This window comes from Schistocerca cancellata, chromosome 4, assembly GCF_023864275.1.
Source record: "Schistocerca cancellata isolate TAMUIC-IGC-003103 chromosome 4, iqSchCanc2.1, whole genome shotgun sequence".
NCBI classification, from domain to species: domain Eukaryota; kingdom Metazoa; phylum Arthropoda; class Insecta; order Orthoptera; family Acrididae; genus Schistocerca; species Schistocerca cancellata.
The window spans coordinates 235788708-235809521 of record NC_064629.1 but is presented as its reverse complement, the minus strand read 5'-3'; the positions used below and the strand labels follow the sequence as shown (position 1 = coordinate 235809521).

Below are 20814 nucleotides of genomic sequence, written 5' to 3'. Positions count from 1 at the left end.
GGACTTCGTAGACCATTTCAGCAATGTTATTGTCCACAAACCATGATCTCACATATGCTGCTTTATGACAGGGTGCATTATCGTGCTGGTACAGTCATCGTCTCCGAACTGTTCCTCTACTATATGCAGTCAACACTGCTGAAAAGTCTTCACATCTTTATGTATTAAGCGTTTTATTAAGTGCAGTAAGGAGATCACACACCAATCTCGAGAAACACTCCCACACGTAAACACCATCGCCTCTGCACTTTACTGTTGGCACTACACATGATGCCAGGTAACGTTCTCTGGACATTCGCCTAACCCAAACCCTTCCATAAGATTGCCACAGGGATAGAGTGATTTTACTCACTGTGCACAGTCATTGTGGGTGGTGGAGTGCTAGTAGAAATTTAGAACTAAAGAGTGATCCCTTCCGCTGATTTAATGCAATTGTTTTACAGACACCCTTCGCAATGCTCGAAGGTCGCTGTCCATCAGTACACGGGGTCTGCCTGGTTTTTGTTTAGCTGTTATGATGATGTTTGGTGTGTGAGGCTCTCAACTGCGCGGTCATAAGGGCCCGTACGAAGTCCCAATTTTTACACAGTCCAGTCTAGCCATTGTCACGTATGATGATGAAATGATGAGAACAACTCAAACACCCAGTCCCCGGGCAGAGAAAATCCCCAACCCGGCCGGAAATCGAACCCGGGACCCTGTGATCCAGAGGTAGCAAGGCTAGCCACTACGCCACGAGCTGCGGACTGGTTTAGCTGTGATAGTTACTTAGCGTTTCCACTTCACAGTCGCATCACCAACACTCAGCTTGGGTAGCTTTAGAAGGGTTGAAATGTCCCTGCTGGATCTTTTACTCACTTTCAAAGTCTCTTGAGCTCTCCTGTCCACCCCATTCTGCTCTTGCTGTTTCTCTACCGACAACACAGTACTCCCCACTTCCTTTTATAATGGAAGGTCCGCCTCTGGTGACGTCGAGTGGCCAATTCTGCATTACGTAGGGGTGTCCGTATTTATCAGATAGTGTAGATGTGCCGTGCAGTAGATCTGACGACTATAACAGCAAACAAACAATAACAGTTTTGCAACGCCGTAATTTACACAGCAGAACATGGAAGGCTGTACTCGCCGTTATTAGTGTTTCCACCATGACTGTGACCACATATCTGCTGCTATGACTACGTGAGCGTTTGCGTGTGTTTCATCCGGTCGTTTCCTTCTGTGTCTGGGAAGCGGATCTTCCTGTTATTTTTTTTTCACATAGTGGAGGCCGTTTCCGTTTACACCTTGCCTTACACTGCTGCTGTGGTTTGCCGTTTCTACGAGTGAACTCACGAACTGATACGGATTTAATGCTGACATTAGGCAAGGACAACCCGTGTATTGGCGCTTTCTCCCGTCTGTAATGTCTACAGCAGGTCGGGCCACAAGCGCAGCCACTTATACAAGTAACTATTTTAAACATAGCTTTCAATTAAAAGAATTCCTTGCTTTTTCGAAAATCTGTGTTACCATGTGACTGTGTTGTCCAACAATTAGGACAGAAAAAAAAATTGTTCAAATGGGTCTGAGCACTATGGGACTTAACTGCTGTGGTCATCAGTCCCCTAGAACTTAGAACTACTTAAACCTAACTAACCTAAGGACATCACACACATCCATGCCCGAGGCAGGATTCGAACCTGCGACCGGAGAGGTCGCGCGGTTCCAGACTGTAGCGCCTAGAAGCGCTCGGCCACTCCGGCCGGCAATTAGGACAGAAATTTGGAAATTTATACTGGGTGGTCATAAACAGCCTGAAAAGCTTGTAAGTGTGTTTCAGGCCAGGATGTGCTGAGAAATAACTCTTTTGGGAAAAAATTCTATACGTTGCACCGTTATCGAGTTAATTAGCCTTGAAGTTAGCCAATCAGGACATTGCGTGCGCAAATTCAAGCGACCCGGCAGAAAACAGTGTCGCCGAACGTGTTTGCCGTATGTTTCTAAAACCGACCAAAAGAGCGGTGCAAAAATTCGTCGTGGGACGGTAGCAAGGGTGTAACTTTAGCCAAATACTGAGTGGTCTTGTTAGCCATCATCTACGCTACGAGAACGGCTGACAGTAATTACGAGTATATCTGGCGCGCCGCTTTAATTTGCGTGAGCAACGGCCTGCTTGGCTAACTTCGACGGTAATTAACTCGGAAACGGCGCAACGTATCGAATTTTTTTCTTGACAATCATTCCCAGTACACCCTACCCTGCAACACCCTTGCAAGCTTTTCTGACTGTTTCTGAACACCATTTAAATGTAAAAATGCACTGCCTGAAGAAAAGTGTACCTCCAAGAAGACATGGTCGAATGTCATGTCAATACTACTCCGTACGCGTACAAACTATCAGCGGTTATATAAATGACTAGAGTTGCAATTCTCTGTGACAGATAGAACAACAACGAAAGTGCATTAGTACTGCTCGTTGTTTAGTGTTGTTACCAGGTCTGTAGATTATACAGGATGGTTCAAATGGTTCAAATGGCTCTGAGCACTATGGGACTTAACATCCGAGGTCATCAGTCCCCTAGAACTTAGAACTACTTAAACCTAACTAACCTAAGGACATCACAAACATCCATGCCCGAGGCAGGATTCGAACCTGCGACCGTAGCGGTCTTGCGGTTCCAGACTGCAGCGCCTTTAACCGCACGGCCACTTCGGCCGGCTATACAGGATGAGTCACTAACCATTGCCACCTAGAATAACTCCAAAAGTATGATAGTACCTGAAAAGTTTGTGGGACAAATGTTGCATGGGACTACGGGGGCCATAATACGACGTTGGTTTTTTGTTGCTGGGTGGGGTCGCGTCAGATATATGAAGGTCAACTTTGTTTTTTTTAATGGGATGCTAAAGTTTAGTAATCATATTCTGTCAGTGGCTATCGAGACGAATACAACGATGTGTAACAGCGAGGTCTTTGAAGGTCAACGAAGGTCAATCTTCTTATCATAGATTGAGTGGTATTCCTTATCACTTCCGCAGCTATCGAAGCACATGCTCTGACAATTCAATCTCGTATATCGTGCAAATAGTAAATATTCGCCGAATACGGCGTATCCATCTAACGTGCCATTGACACATGAACACCACTCCACGGTTTCGCGATACAACACTAATAGGAACGGTAAGACTAGTATCGTCGAATCAAGCCAATGTGAATGATGTATTCCTACGAAGAACAAGTCGATATGCTTCTCACTTATAGAAAATGCCAACGAAATTCAGTGAGAGCTAGAGACGTACACTCTGAAAGATATCCTCAACGTACTCACCCTACACGTCGTACACTTAAATATGTGTATGATAAATTGAGAACAATTGAATCTTTAACGCATCGGAAACATATCCGACAAAGGAAAGTTACTAATGAGGAAACGGAAATTGGTACTGTTACCGCTGTGGTTCGAGATCCTTGCGTTAGTTCACTTCAAAATGGTTCAAATGGCTCTGAGCACTATGGGACTCAACTGCTGTGGTCATAAGTCCCCTAGAACTTAGAACTACACAAACCTAACTAACCTCAGGACATCACACACATCCATGCCTGAGGCAGGATTCGAACCTGCGACCGTAGCGGTTCCAGACTGTAGCGCCTTTAACCGCTCGGCCACTCCGGCCGGCTATTCACTTCCAATCGCAAGGGAATCTGGTATGAGCCAGAGTAGTGTTGTTCGTGTTCTACATCGCCATAAATATCGTCCTCGCCATATCAGTCTTCATCAAGAATTAACTGGTACGGATTGTATGCGACGCATTAAATTCTGCCGATGGGCTCAACTTCAGATTCAGAGGGATGACACATTTATTAATTTTATTTTATGTACTGACGAGGCTACATTCACGAACCATGGAAATGTTAATTTGCATAACATGCATTATTGGGCAACTGAAAATCCATGTCGACTGCGGCAAGTTGCACACCAAAAACTGTAGTCGGTGAATGTATGGTGTGGGATTTTGGAGGACAGAATTATAGATCCCTTTTTCATCGAAGGAAATCTTAGTGGTAGGAAGTACACCCCATTCCTGCAAGAAACATTAGGTCTGTTATTGGAAGAAATATCTTAAGGAACAAGTAACAGAATGTGGTATCAACACGATGGGTGTCCGGCACATTTTTCGCTAATGGCTAGAAATGAGTTGTAGAGACAATTCCCATATCGTTGGATTGGACGCGGAGGAGATGTGTCGTGACCGGCTCGCTTGCCAGACTTGACGCCTCTGCATTTTTTCTTGTGGGGATTCGTAAAAGACATCGTTTGTAAAGACGTTCCAACTACACCTGAAGATATGCGAGAGAGAAATGTCAGAGCATGTGCTTCGATAAGTGCCGATGTGATAAGGTATACCTCTCAATCCATGATAAGAAGATTGCAGCACAGCATCGAACACCTTCTGTAAGTGGACTTTCATGCCACATTTGTGACCTACTTTGACCTTCAAGTACCTTACTGTTACACATCATTGGATTCATCTCGATATCCGCTATCCGAAAATAAGTACCAAACTATAGCACCCCATTTAAAAAAACAAAGTTGACATTCATATCTCTGAAGCGACACCACCTAGAAACAGAAAACGAACTTGCGCCCGGGTTCCCGGGTTCGATTCCCGGCGGGGTCAGGGATTTTCTCTGCCTCGTGATGACTGGGTGTTGTGTGATGTCCTTAGGTTAGTTAGGTTTAAGTAGTTCTAAGTTCTAGGGGACTGATGACCATAGATATTAAGTCCGATAGTGCTGAAAGCCATTTGAACCATTTGAAAACGAACTTCATGTTATGGCCCCCATTGTCCCATGCAACTTTTGTCCCACAAACTTTTCAGCTCCTGTCATACTTTCAGAGTTATTCTAGGTGAAAACAGTTAGTGGCTCACCCTGTATAACGGGAGCAAAAATCGTCAGATATTGAGTGAACGCTGTGACGGACATGGAGATGCCGCGTACCCATGGAGACAGCGTTATCAGCACCTGACACAGTTTGAAAGGGGCCTTATTGGGGGTCTCCGTTTGGTCAGCTGGTCGAATCGTAAAATATCCAGATTTGTGGGGCATTCGGACGTGACATTGGGCTGATCTTGGACTGTATAGGAATGCGAGTGCAGGCATCCTCGTCTTGTCGTCAAGTCGGCCATGTCAGACCACCACAAGGGAAGATCGTTCCACAATACGCACCAGGAACATCATAACGCCTTCACATCAGCGCCTGCAGTCCGAGCACAAGTAATGGACCCCTCCGAAACATTCTGTGTCACCTGCACGACTGATCGGAGGTCAATTCTATGTGGACTGGGGAATTACCGGCCCATATTTAGGCTGCCGTTAACACAGCAACGCAAACGGCTGCTCTTGGAGTTGCGTTGTGACCTGGAAGCATGGACGGCTGGTGAATTGTTTCGCAGTGTGTTCAGAGAGGAATGATGGTCCTGCACTACGCCGTACAACCATCGTCGGCGAGTACTGCGGCTAGCTGGAGAGAAGTTCCATTCTTTCACTCTTTCGAGGAGGTACAGCAGTATTACTCCTGACTCATTTTCTTATAGCGGGTATCGAGACGAATCAGATGGTTCAAATGGCTCTGAGCACTGTGGGACTTAACTTCTGAGGTCATCAGTCCCCTAGAACTTAGAACTACTTAAACCTAAGTAACCTAAGGACATCACACACATCCATGCCCGAGGCAGGATTCGAACCTGCGACCGTAGCGGTCGCGCGGTTCCAGACTGTAGCGCCTAGAACCACTCGGCCACCCCGGCCGGCTATAGAGACGAATACAATGATGTGTAACAGTAAGGTCTTTGAATGTCAACGAAGGTTGCAGCAATGCATCGAACACCTTCTGTAAATGAACTTTCATGCCACCTTTGTGACCTTCTTTGACCTTCAAAGATCAGAAAATAAGTATCAAACTATAGTATCCCATTAAAAAAAAAACAAAGTTGACCTTCATATCACTGAAGCGACCCCACCTAGCAACAAAAAACGAACGTCATGTTATGGCCCCCGTTGTCCCATGCAACTTTTATCCCACAAACTTTTCAGCTCCTGTCGTACACGGGGGTCGTAGGGTATGACTTCAGGTGACACTGGCAGTGACTGGTGGCACAATGATGTGTCACGGACATCCTGCGTCCTCATGTGTTACCATTATCGTGATTCTATTTTTCAACAGGACAATGCACATGGTTCTTGTCTCTATAAACTGTGTGCGTGATGTTGAGGTACTCTCGTGGCCAGAAGAAGCCCCAGATCTGTTCCTGATGGCACATGTATCCAGGACGTCGAGGACCAGTTTCCACAGTTGTACACCAGCGTGCCTCAGGAGAGGATACAACGGCGTTACGACACCATTCCCAATCGCATAAGTGCGTGTTTCGAGGTCAGAGCGGATGCAACATAGTACTCATAAGTGGGCTCATACTGCCATTTTATGTGTGTATTTGACTCGATTTCGTAATCACTAAAATAACATCACATGCCCTATCAACCCGTCAAGTTATAGGATCATCTCCGCTACGAGACTCCCTGGATCGAAACCGAGTTCATTACGGCGAAACGCTTGCGTCGCACATGGTGCGCATACGTAAAAGTCGGAACATGGAAACTGGAATTTAGAAAAGAAATTCTGATCTGACACCACTCGGAAGTACAAAGCAACAAAAGTATATACACTACTGGCCATTAAAATTGCTACACCACGAAGTTGACGTGCTACAGACGCGAAATTTAACCGACAGGAAGATGATGCTGTGATATGCAAATGATTAGCTTTTCAGAGCATTCACACATGGTTGGCGCCAGTGGCAACACCTACAACCTGCTGACATGAAGAAAGTTTCCAACCGATTTCTCATACAAAAAAACCGCGCGGGATTAGCCGAGCGGTCTCAGGCGCTGCACTCATGGACTGTACTGCTGGTCCCGGCGGAGGTTCGAGTCCTCCCTCGGGCATGGGTGTGTGTGTGTGTGTGTGTGTGTCGTTCGGATAATGTAGGTTAAGTAGTGTGTAAGCTTAGGGACTGATGACCTTATCAGTTAAGTCCCATAAGATTTCACACACATATCGTATCGCGACATTGCTGCTCGCGTTGGTCGAGATCCAATGACTGTTAGCAGAATATGGAATCGGTGGGTTCAGGAGGGTAATATGGAACGCCGTGCTGGATCCCAACGGCCTCGTATCACTAACAGTCGAGATGACAGGCATCTTGTCCGCATGGCTGTAACGGATCGTGCAGCCACGCCTCGATCACTGAGTCAACAGATGGGGACGTTTACAAGACAACAACCATCTGCACGAACAGTTTGACGACGTTTGCAGCAGCATGGACTAAAAGCTCGGAGACCATGGCTGCGGTCACCCTTGACGCTGCATCACAGACAGGAGCGCCTGCGATGGTGTACTCAAAGACGAACATGGGTGCACGAATGGCAAAACCGCCATTTTTTCGGATGAATCCAGGTTCTGTTTACATCATCACGATGGTCGCATCCGTGTTTGGCGACATCGCGGTGAACGCACATTGGAAGCGTGTATTCGTCATCGCCATACTGGCGTATCAGACGGCGGGATGGTATGGGGTGCCATTGGTTACAAGTCTCGGTCACCTCTTGTTCACATTGACGGCACTTTGAACAGTGGACGTTACATTTCAGATGTGTTACGACCCGTGGCTCTACCATTCATTCGATCTCTGCGAAACCCTACATTTCAGCAGGATAATGCACGACCGTATGTTCCAGGTCCTGCACGGGCCTTTCTGGATGCAGAAAATGTTCGACTGCTGCCCTGGCCAGCACATTCTCCAGCTCTCTCACCAATTGAAAACGTCTGGTCAATGGTAGCTCGTCACAATACGCCAGTCACTACTCTTGATGAACTGTGGTATGGTGTTGAAGCTGCATGGGCAGCTGTACCTGTACACACCATCCAAGCTCTGTTTGACTCAATGCCCAGGCGTATCAAGGCCGTTATTACGGCCAGAGGTGGTTGTTCTGGGTACTGATTTCTCAGGATCTATGCACCCAAATTGCGTGAAAATGTAATCACATGTCAGTTCTAGTATAATATATTTGTCCATTGAATACCCGTTTATCATCTGCATTTCTTCTTGGTTTAGCAATTTTAATGGCCAGTAGTGTAGCATCGAGACCTGTGCACTGTGCTTGGCCAGGACGACTTGACGTGGCGTAGGCCGGCAAGTTGTGGTCGGCGGCTGTTCCAGGAAGACGTGACGTCGCCTCACAGCTTTCTCGTTCGGCGGTATTCCGGCGATGACGGTCAAGTCGTCCAGCAATACCATATACAGACAGTTTCAGCTAAGCGTTTCACCGCAGATCCGTGTAAGACATCGTAATTTCGTTTTGGCCAAGATGAATTGATAGAAAGTCCTAATTAAATGAGATATAGTCTCCTGTTATAAGTGCATTGTGTGTCGTAATTAATACCGAAAACTGATACGGGTGAAAGTATACGATACTAGAAGGAAAAGCAGTAAACAACGGTCTGCAAACGAGCTGTTCGCCAGGTAACTGCGAATATGTTGTTATGAGCCGTCACTGTTTTGAGTGTGAAGTATCGCCCTGGTCACTAAAAACGTATTTGAAATGCAAACTTTTCGACCAAATCCCCATCTAATTGGGCTCTAATATCACCCAAGGAATGTCTTAACAAGGAATGCAATATTACTTCAGCACATTACATGGCGCGCAGTCCGGAACCGCGCGACTGCTACGGTCGCAGGTTCGAATCCTGCCTCTGGCATGGATGTGTGTGATGTCCTTAGGTTAGTTAGGTTTAAGTAGTTCTAAGTTCAAATGGTTCAAATGGCTCTGAGCACTATGGGACTCAACATCTTAGGTCATAAGTTCCCTAGAACTTAGAACTACTTAAACCTAACTAACCTAAGGACATCACACACACCCATGCCCGAGGCAGGATTCGAACCTGCGACCGTAGCAGTCCCGCGGTTCCGGACTGCAGCGCCAGAACCGCTAGACCACCGCGGCCGGCTAAGTAGTTCTAAGTTCTAGGGGACTGATGACCACAGATGTTAAGTCCCATAGTGCTCAGAGCCATTTGAACCACATTACATGTTACAATTAACTGTAACTTCGTACCTCTTAAACGATGTGTTGCACGTGTGCTCGTCGCACTTGGATGCGATTTTGTTCTCGTCTTTGCAGTGAGGTACGGATTCTTTCAGACACCTCCGAACCATCTCATAACGTTTGACAAGACTGTACGAGGGAAGATCGCAAAGTAACGCACAATAATTTTGCTACCAAAAAGTTGTATAGGTAACAAAATTAAGAAATCAAAAATAAACTTACATCTTTTACCTACTTTTCTAAATAATCACCAATGTTTTCAACACATTTCTCCAATCATGGTGCCAGTTTCGCTATGCCCTGTTCGTCGAATTCCGTTTGGTTGGAGTATAGCCACCTGTGGACTGCTGATTTTACTTCCATACCTGTCGCAAAGCGTTGGACGGCCACGAATTTCTTCGTGGGACCAAACAGGTGAAAGTCTGACGGTGCTAGGTCTGGACTGTATGGTGGATGATGGAACACCTCCCCACCTAAATTTGGCAATTTTCTCACGTACAGGAACAGCAACATGCGGGCGAGCATTGTCATGAAGTTTGACAACAACGGCGTTAATGTTGTGGCGTTTGTCACGAAGATCACGACGCATGTTAACCCAAGTTTAATGGACGCTGCAGCATTCACAGTGGTCCCGTGTTCAGCAAATTTCACCAATAACACACCAGATTTAGTCACTTTGGATTTTTTCGTACTGGGGAACCGTGATGTTTCCACGCCATAGAGCCTGCTTGGTTTCGGTCGTGTAGAGGTACGCCCAACGCTAATCACCAGTGAATATCCTTTTCAGAAAGTGATGCCTTCTTGGAGCGTAACGCTTTAAGTGATCCAAGCTCGTGATCGTTCGCTGGCTCTTGTGGCTGTCTTTCAGGGTCTTAGTTCACCCAGCGAGCGGGGTGTACGAAATTTCAACGTGTCGTGAACAATATCTTACACCGCACCATATGAAGTATTTAAACGCTGAGATAAGGTTAACCGTTGTACACGCCGGTCGTTCAGAACTGCTGCCTCAATGGCTCCGACATTCTGCGGATTTGCAGCTGTTACTGGCCGTCCGGAGCGTAGCGAATTATTAAAGTTCACACGACTCTCTTGGAAGAATGTACACCACCTGGGGGTATTGTTACGGTCCATACAGTCGTCCCCGTGAATTTCATTCCGTTTATGCCCTTTGGCTCACAAATATCGAACTACAGCAAATTCGCTGTTTCGGACTATCATTCCCATCTTCAGATGGCTAACGTTTCCGATTACCAACAATAATTGAAGTGTTTTCACAGTGAGCGTTCTCATTGTCAAGCAGAAACATAACAACAGCAGCAGCTGTTGTTGACTTCGCTATGCAAAACGAAAAAAAAAAAGAAACATACATCTGGGTGACGTGGCAACTGCAGAAAGAAGCTATGTACTCGTATTTGTTCACCCGAGAGGCAAAACCTTTTAATGTTCAACGACTTTTATTTGGTATTAAGAGAAAAAATTATAAAGAAATGGCTCTGAGCACCATGGAACTTAACATCCGAGGTCATCAGTCCCCTAGAACTTAGAACTACTTAAACCTAACTAACCTAAGGACATCACATACATCCATGCCCGAAGCAGGATTCGAACCTGCGACCGTAGCGGTCGCGCGGTTACAGACAGAAGCGCCTAGAACCACTCGGCCACACCGGCCGGCGAAAAAATTATTTAATTGTATAGAATTTTGTCGAGATCTCTGTATTATTTTGTACTAGCTGATTTTTCATGTTAAATGAATTCCTGTTAAACGTTTTTCAGTGTAATATGTAATCAATACATCGAAAATAAAGCTGTAAAAAACAAACATACGCTCAAAGAGCCAGTTAGTGAGGATTTGTGTTTAGAGCAGTTGGAGTCAACGAGTAACATAAGTAAACGAAGAGTAAACATGGCATAGAGCGCTTTTGATAAACGCCAGGGAATTTTGCAAACTAAGTTTAGAATGTATCTGAAACGTGAAGTTTACCGCGTGTATTGCCAATTTTGAGCCAAGGCCATGAGACACGGACTTCTAATGTGACAACCATGATGGAGAGATGTATGTTGGGAATTATTTGGAGGAAAAAGAAAGCATACAAATGGTTCATGGGACAAACTGCATTGGAAGATATACTATTCGCACAATATAAGTGGGCCCTTTTCTGCGGCACATATTTCGGTACCATTTATGTAGGTTTACTTGTCAATATGCTGAGGAGCGCTTCAGCAACTGGCTTCCATTCTATCGCGTGAAAGACACGTAACATAGTGAGTCACCCAGCTACCTTTTTTAATATCTTTGCATCATGCAATACAAAATTAAATATCAAAAATGTTGAAATGCAGACTTTTGGTTGTATAAAAGTAACAAAATTCCATTTTAAACCTTCTGCTCTCTTCTACGTTTGGTATCTACCGGATTTCTCAGCTTCAGAGAAAAGATCTTGCCGGTGAATGACGCAATTATAAAAATCAGAGCAGCTGATTTCATTATTAAAAACACATTTTACTATGCCTCAATTGGTAACAATTGTAATCTATTTCGTTCCTCAGTCTGTAACCTCCCCCTCACTTATCGACCTTAATGACAGTGAAAAATTAAACCGCGTGTACCTAATGGAAATTTGGGAAAAGCAATCGTCACCGAAGTTAATCTGTCGGTAAAGAGGGAGGAAAGGGTTACATCTAAATGAAAGGAAAAATGCAAATGAAGCTGGTGGAAATTAATTTTGAAAAGGGGTAAAGTTAATAAAGAAAGTAAATGTGCGGCCGTTACGTTAACAATTAACTAGCGGTAATTAGATATTTGAGATTTGGGGGAAATTAGGTCGCCAGTCCTAAGGACAATTACTATAGTAACTGAAAAAGAAAGGTTATTACACATATAATTAGCACTAGAAGCGTGGCAACTGAAGGTTGACACGTGTAGTGTGAAAACTGAAAGTTTGTCAGAAGTAATAAATTTCGCTACACTCTGACTTAATTTAGCAAAATAATTAATAAAACCGGAAAATCGAAAGTTAATTTAGTGACTGAAGTTAACAGTGAGCTTTCTTTCTGAAGCACATCGAAATTCAGTAAAATACGGTTAGTCTTGGAATACCTCAACAATCATTTCAAAAGCTACTTGAATCTACGCAATTTAGAAATAAGAGATTTAACTTTGAACTTGAATTAAATGATTCTGAACAATTAACAATAGTAAAATTTAGTACGTACCAAGCTGAGCTGCATCACAGGTAAGCTGAAATATGGTAACAAAACTCGCACTCTTAATTTGTGCTTGTGTAATCTAAATATTGCAGCCAGCTATGAATACCTTAACTGAACTTTGAAATTAAAGCAGCGAAATCGAATGATGCTGGCGTTTGAATTTCAACGACACTCGGGTTCATTCTGGAAAAGGAAGGGACCCTGCTTGGTAATGCAATTGGGACAATGAGCAACAAACGTTCATGCTAAGTTGCTGTAATTTTGTGATGCAACAATTTTAAAAAGTTTGAAAAGCTGAGGTCTGCCATACAGTTCTAAAACTTTATGTGCTTCCAGTCTTCCTTGTTGGTTGATTGAAGGTTTGAAGCCGTCGATTGAGAAGGTGGCGACAGTCACTCATTGTCGGCCGTCGCTGTGGCAGAAGCTGGATGTTGGCGCGCCTTCTTCTCGACACGGTCACCAGACGAAACGGGCTCTTGATGTGCGCCAGCTAATGCTTCCCGTCCGCGACACCATGTCAGAAACTATCATCGCAAGTCGAGCGCAATTACATGCTGCCAAACCCCTAAAGCGCGGCAACTCGCGGGAGCTTCACACAACACACCTGCTCCACTGCACCACCCCAGCCAGACTCCCCCTCTGCCCGCGCTCCACGCGACAGAGTTAACACTACCAAAGATCCTAAACACTTTGGTTCTCCACACGACCTATCGATGTATTCGTTCGATAGCATAGTTTTCCCTAGGCCAGACCCAGCGTATAAATACAAATAATATTCACAAAACAAACCAACATAAATGCATAAATATATATATATACAAACAGTAAAACAATTACAATATATAAAGAGACAGAAATGTCATATCTTCAGGTGACAAAATGAGGAAAATAATTTGCAGTGCAATAGATGAAAATAGGAGGATATGCATTTCCGGCGTTACAAGTCCACTGGACATTCGTGAGACAGAGTACTCTTTCCACTTCAGCATTGTGTCCTGGAAAACTAAAGATGAATTCGCACAGATTTATTAATTGCGAATACTGCTGTACGCGTCCACACTTTTCAAAGAAATCGCTCCAGTTCTCCTGACACGACATACTAGACAATTTATCACTATCCTTGGGGGAATTGTGATGCAGTGAACTGACTGAGGAAGCAAAACTTCTCAAACAATGCACTATCGTCTACTGATAATCCTTGATCCTGCAAAAATGTTCCTGTCCTTGTCAATTCATTCCAGACAGGTTCTGACGAGTCCACCAACATCCGTTTGAAAATGGAAAATTTTTTCAAGTTTGCTTCCATTTTTTGAAATAATCCGTAAATGTTTCGTAAAACTGTTCAATGTCAGAATGAAATTTCTGAATATCTCCAGCTGATTCAGCCTCTATTTTCTGCACGATAGGTGTCACTTTGAGTGGCCCAAATTTTTCCTCTTTCCACCGTCCTGTCACTCTGACAACATCTTTCAAAGATAATTCTATAGTTTCTATTTTCTATAATTTTTTTCTATTTTCTATAATTTCTATAATACTGCTATCTTCCTTCTCGAGTTTAAGTATTTGTCCCTGAAATATACTTATCTGGCGGTGCAAAACCCATAAATACGACAAAGTCAGAGGATTCTGAAACAGAGTTGTCAGAAATTGAGGCGCTTTTCCTTCTGAGAGGAAGAACGGCTTAACGCTCGCAATATCAAGGAGGGGTGGGGGGAGGGTACTTTATGCGCATCTTCCGAAAATATCCAAATCTAGTCATGTACATCATATTTTAAAATTCCGAAAAAAATTTGTTGTTTTTAATAATTTCTTGCACCTGATTCCATAATTGTTTTGACTTTTTCAGTTAAATGTAACCCAAAAATTTAATTCTTAGTAATAAATGTAACATTTCGCAATAATTGTTATAACGATATTTTTTGTCAGCAGCCTTTTTGCACATCTATATATCTTTAAAAAATATGTTGTGAATAAAACTTAATGACAGTTAACGAAACTGTATTTTTTTACATTGCTTGTGGTGGTTATAAAGCACCAGTCCTATCTGTGTACACATTACAGCCAAGATTGGGCTAAAAGATATTTTCAGACCCTGGACCCATCTTATACATCAGAACCTATTTAAATAGGATGTTGTTAGTAAACGTTAACAACAACTCATTTTTTTAAATTTTTTGTGGTGGACATAAAGTACCACCTCCCCCCCCCCCCCCCCCCTGATAGTACGCGCTATGGAAAACACTTTGGTATTGCTAGGGTTAAGAGGATCTTATAACTTCAGCACTCTCTCTCCTGCAACAAACGAAGATAACGATCTTGTATTCGTATTTGACAACAATGAGCCGGCCGAAGTGGCCGTTGCGGTTAAAGGCGCTGCAGTCTGGAACCGCAAGACCGCTACGGTCGCAGGTTCGAATCCTGCCTCGGGCATGGATGTTTGTGATGTCCTTAGGTTAGTTAGGTTTAACTAGTTCTAAGTTCTAGGGGACTAATGACCTCAGCAGTTGAGTCCCATAGTGCTCAGAGCCATTTGAACCATTTTTTTTTGACAACAATGCATGCTACTTTGTCAACAAAGTCACAGAGTTCTTTTAGATGATCCTTTCGTACTGTGCATATGGAGAAGTAAATGAAAAGTTAAATTACAAATGTATCCACACCAAGACTCATCACGTCAGCATTATGTAATATGTGTGTGGCGAATCCAACTCCTACAAGATTTTCGTTTACTTCACTTTTCAGTTTCGTGAACACGTTCCATGTATCAGCTCGATGTACTCTCCCAAAATTAGAGATGGCAATGTCACAGCAAAACACTATGCATTTACTTTTATAAGTTTTGTTTTCCTCTAAGATAATGACACAAAACGTGCTTATTACAGAGCCAGTTTCGTTTGGCAGTGAAATTAAGTACTTTCGCTCTAACTTCATCTTTCGGTCTAAAATAATGAACAATTAATGAAAATATTTTCTCGGCTTTGTACACTCCTGGAAATGGAAAAAAGAACACATTGACACCGGTGTGTCAGACCCACCATACTTGCTCCGGACACTGCTAGAGGGCTGTACAAGCAATGATCACACGCACGGCACAGCGGACACACCAGGAACCGCGGTGTTGGCCGTCGAATGGCGCTAGCTGCGCAGCATTTGTGCACCGCCGCCGTTAGTGTCAGCCAGTTTGCCGTGGCATACGGAGCTCCATCGCAGTCTTTAACACTGGTAGCATGCCGCGACAGCGTGGACGTGAACCGTATGTGCAGTTGACGGCCTTTGAGCGAGGGCGTATAGTGGGCATGCGGGAGGCCGGGTGGACGTACCGCCGAATTGCTCAACACGTGGGGCGTGAGGTCTCCACAGTACATCGATGTTGTCGCCAGTGGTCGGCGGAAGGTGCACGTGCCCGTCGACCTGGGACCGGGCCGCAGCGACGCACGGATGCACGCCAAGACCGTAGGATCCTACGCAGTGCCGTAGGGGACCGCACCGCCACTTCCCAGCAAATTAGGGACACTGTTGCTCCTGGGGTATCGGCGAGGACCATTCGCAACCGTCTCCATGAAGCTGGGCTACGGTCCCGCACACCGTTAGGCCGTCTTCCGCTCACGCCCCAACATCGTGCAGCCCGCCTCCAGTGGTGTCGCGACAGGCGTGAATGGAGGGACGAATGGAGACGTGTCGTCTTCAGCGATGAGTGTCGCTTCTGCCTTGGTGCCAATGATGGTCGTATGCGTGTTTGGCGCCGTGCAGGTGAGCGCCACAATCAGGACTGCATACGACCGAGGCACACAGGGCCAACACCCGGCATCATGGTGTGGGGAGCGATCTCCTACACTGGCCGTACACCACTGGTGATCGTCGAGGGGACACTGAATAGTGCACGGTACATCCAAACCGTCATCGAACCCATCGTTCTACCATTCCTAGACCGGCAAGGGAACTTGCTGTTCCAACAGGACAATGCACGTCCACATGTATCCCGTGCCACCCAACGTGCTCTAGAAGGTGTAAGTCAACTACCCTGGCCAGCAAGATCTTCGGATCTGTCCCCCATTGAGCATGTTTGGGACTGGATGAAGCGTCGTCTCACGCGGTCTGCACGTCCAGCACGAACGCTGGTCCAACTGAGGCGCCAGGTGGAAATGGCATGGCAAGCCGTTCCACAGGACTACATCCAGCATCTCTACGATCGTCTCCATGGGAGAATAGCAGCCTGCATTGCTGCGAAGGGTGGATATACACTGTACTAGTGCCGACATTGTGCATGCTCTGTTGCCTGTGTCTATGTGCCTGTGGTTCTGTCAGTGTGATCATGTGATGTATCTGACCCCAGGAATGTGTCAATAAAGTTTCCCCTTCCTGGGACAATGAATTCACGGTGTTCTTATTTCAATTTCCAGGAGTGTATTTACTAGCGTCTGTAGCTATACCAAAGTAACGGACCTTTGAAAGTTCATCGCATATTTGTTTGACAGTTTTGGGCGCTAACACTGGTTTCACATTCGCTTTTGATTTGGTTCTGTCCAGCGTCACATTTTTGGCTGCTTTTGAATCACCAAAAGTTTGGAGCGTAGCTTTTAAGTACAATCAACTGATTTCAAAGACATGTGACTTTAACCGTATGATAGCGCATTGTTAATTCCGCTGCTGTTACTAACTTGCCCTGTTTAGAAGAGTTTGAAACAAAATAAATCTCCAGTTTTTGAGTGCTTGCAGATTACACGTTTTATTAATGCTTTACGCTAGCTATATGATCCTTTATATCAGTTCTTCTCCCATGTTCAATGGAAACATAACACTTACAAATTACGCATTAGTCACTCCTCCTTCGTTTTATAAAGAACCATTCGTCTGAATATTTTTCTCGGAATGAGCTCTTCTTCTTTGGCATTTTGAGTTCACTTGAAACAATGAAACACTTCAATAACGAACTAACCGCGTTACGACATGGACAGAGAAACAGATAACCACATTGCTGCAAAGCTTAAAACTGAACTGAGGTAAGGGACAATAATAGAAACTCAGCAGCCTTACCACACAATAATACTCTTCAAGGAAGTCGGTCAGCTGTGATAATAAAAGCTTTGGTTATTTATCTTAACACAGATCCACGCAAGAGTTTCGAGAAGAAATATATAGTATGTGAATATTTCTCTGAAATTCGAAAACCGGGCAACCTACCGTCTCGAAAGTATTTTTCAAGACATCGATTTCTTTAATCTGAAACAGGGACTGCCCCGGAAAACCAGGACATCTGTACGTATTTGAATGGTTCTCGAGTCAGTTGGCATGGGGATCATATCAACCTGTACCGCATCGAAAACAGCCTGAAGATGACGCACTAAAGCGTTGAAACTGGTAACGACAAAATAAAATAAAATCATAAAGACGACTGTAGGTGTTTTTATTTGTCGCGATAGTAAACGGCCATTGTCCCAGAGACCTCCTGCTAAAAGGATGGACATAGAAAAGCTGAATGGATGCAGGTGATCACACAGGATATTTATGTACGTGTCACCCTTTAGAGTCGTATCTAAATGTATCAGGGGTCCCATATCACTCCAACTGAACACTCCCCACACCATTACAGAGCCTCTACCAGCTTGAACAGTCCTCTGCTGATATGCAGGCTCCATGGATTCATGATGTTGTCCCTATACCCACACACGTCCATCCGCTCCATCCAATTTGAAACGAGACTCGCCCGACCAGGCAACATGTTTCCAGTCATCAATGTCGTTGTTGACGGGCCCAGACGAGGCGTAAAGCTTTCTGTCGCGCAGTCATCAAGGGTACACGAGTGGGTCTTCGGCTCCGAAAGGCCATATCGATTATGTTTCGTTGAATGGTTCGCACACTGACACTTTTTGATAGGCCAGCACAGAAATCTGCAAAAAATGGTTCAAATGGCCCTGAGCACTATGGGACTTAACTTCTGAGGTCATCAGTCCCCTAGAACTTAGAACTACTTAAACCTAACTAACCTAAGGACATCACACACATCCATGTTCTAGGCAGGATTCGAACCTGCGACCGTAGCGGTCGCGCGGTTCCAGACTGCAGCGCCTAGAACCTCTCGGCCACTCCGGCCGGCAGAAATCTGCAGCAATTTGCGGAAGGGTCGCACTTCTGTCACGTTGAACGATTCTCTTCAGTCGTCGTTGTTTCCGTTCTTGCAGGATCTTTTTCCGGCTGCAGTGATGTCGGAGATTTGATGTTTTACTCGATTCCTGATATTCACGGTACACTCGTGAAATGGTCGTACGGGAAAATTCCCACTTCATCGTTACCTCGGAGATGCTGTGTCCCAAAGCTCGTGAACTGACTATAACACCACGTTCAAACTCACTCAAATCCTGATAACCTGCCATTGTAGAAGCAGTAACCGATCTAACAACTGCGCCAGGCACCTGTTGTCTTGTATAGTCGTTGCCGACCGCAGCACCGTATTCTGCTTGTTTATATATCTCTGTATTTGAATACACGTGCCTATACCAGTTTCTTTGGAGCTTCAGTGTATAACTTGCTTAACGTAATGCATGCCATGCAGAACACATAGAAGCCTGGTTAGATGTAAGAAAGGGTCCGATGCTTCTACTCTTTCCCATTAAATAAATAAATAAATTTTCTAATAGTTACTACGATTTTTTATGTTGCAGTTGAAGTGGACGATATTCTGGACGTGAGGCACGGCTGGAAGACGGACACTTTCAATAAAATCGCCAAGAAGGTGGAGGAGAAGTTCGGGAAGAACAACACTGGCTGGCCACCATTCATTGACGAAGCGTGCTGTTTCTCGGTGATACACGGCAGAAACAAGAAGAGTCTGGACCTCGTGGCCACGAGTCCAGAGCTGGCTCAGACCTGGGTCGTGGGGCTCCGCCACATCATCACAGTCATCAAGGGCCTCCAGCAGGGACAGCGCTTCGAACGGTTCGTCGCATAGCAGCTGCTTTATGTTCTTATAAAGTCACCAGCCACCTAAATTAGGACTAGCAGTTTACAGCAAGGTGACACTGTCAAGATACTCAATTCACGTCACTCTTCACCTTCTTCTTCTTAAGACAGCCTTCAACAACAGCTGAAATGCTAAAACAAAATTATATTCAACCGTTCAGAATTAAAAGGTTTATAATTAAAATATAAATTCAAAAAATGGAAAAAACGGTCAAATTTTTTATGAGACTATTTGTCTAAAAGTAAAAAATAAAACAGATTAGACACGCCTTTGAATGATGTTCCAAATCATATACAGCAAATGAGGTGACGATTGAGAATTTATATCTACATCTACATCTACATCTATACTCCGCGAGCCACCTTACGGTGTGTGGCGGAGGGTACTTATTGTACCACTATCTGATCCCCCCTTCCCTGTTCCATTCACGAATTGTGCGTGGGAAGAACGACTGCTTGTAAGTCTCCGTATTTGCTCTAATTTCTCGGATCTTTTCGTTGTGATCATTACGCGAGATATATGTGGGCGGTAGTAATATGTTGCCCATCTCTTCCCGGAATGTGCTCTCTCGTAATTTCGATAATAAACCTCTCCGTATTGCGTAACGCCTTTCTTGAAGTGTCCGCCACTGGAGCTTGTTCAGCATCTCCGTAACGCTCTCGCGCTGACTAAATGTCCCCATGACGAATCGCGCTGCTTTTCGCTGGATCATGTCTATCTCTTCTATTAATCCAACCTGGTAAGGGTCCCATACTGATGAGCAATACTCAAGAATCGGACGAACAAGCGTTTTGTAAGCTACTTCTTTCGTCGATGAGTCACATTTTCTTAGAATTCTTCCTATGAATCTCAACCTGGCGCCTGCTTTTCCCACTATTTGTTTTATGTGATCATTCCACTTCAGATCGCTCCGGATAGTAACTCCTAAGTATTTTACGGTCGTTACCGCTTCCAATGATTTACCACCTATGGCATAATCGTACTGGAATGGATTTCTGCCCCTATGTATGCGCATTATATTACATTTATCTACGTTTAGGGAAAGCTGCCAGCTGTCGCACCATGCATTAATCCTCTGCAGGTCTTCCTGGAGTACGTACGAGTCTTCTGATGTTGCTACTTTCTTGTAGACAACCGTGTCATCTGCAAATAGCCTCACGGAGCTACCGATGTTGTCAACTAAGTCATTTATGTATATTGTAAACAATAAAGGTCCTATCACGCTTCCTTGCGGTACTCCCGAAATTACCTCTACATCTGCAGATTTTGAACCGTTAAGAATGACATGTTGTGTTCTTTCTTCTAGGAAATCCTGAATCCAATCACAAACCTGGTCCGATATTCCGTAAACTCGTATTTTTTTCACTAAACGTAAGTGCGGAACCGTATCAAATGCCTTCCTGAAGTCCAGGAATACGGCATCAATCTGCTCGCCAGTGTCTACGGCACTGTGAATTTCTTGGGCAAATAGGGCGAGCTGAGTTTCACATGATCTCTGTTTG

General features: G+C 44.6%; 1 protein-coding gene across 2 annotated transcripts in view; it reads left to right on the top strand.

Moving 5' to 3' along the window:
• LOC126184544 (1-phosphatidylinositol 4,5-bisphosphate phosphodiesterase eta-2-like) overlaps positions 1 to 20814 on the top strand; it is a 475410-nt gene that overhangs the window by 294505 nt on the left and 160091 nt on the right. For both annotated transcript variants that reach the window (XM_049926959.1, XM_049926958.1), the window contains exon 3: positions 19014 to 19287. In XM_049926959.1, coding sequence (XP_049782916.1) covers positions 19014 to 19287 — 274 coding nt within the window. The remainder of the gene's footprint in view (positions 1 to 19013; positions 19288 to 20814) is intronic.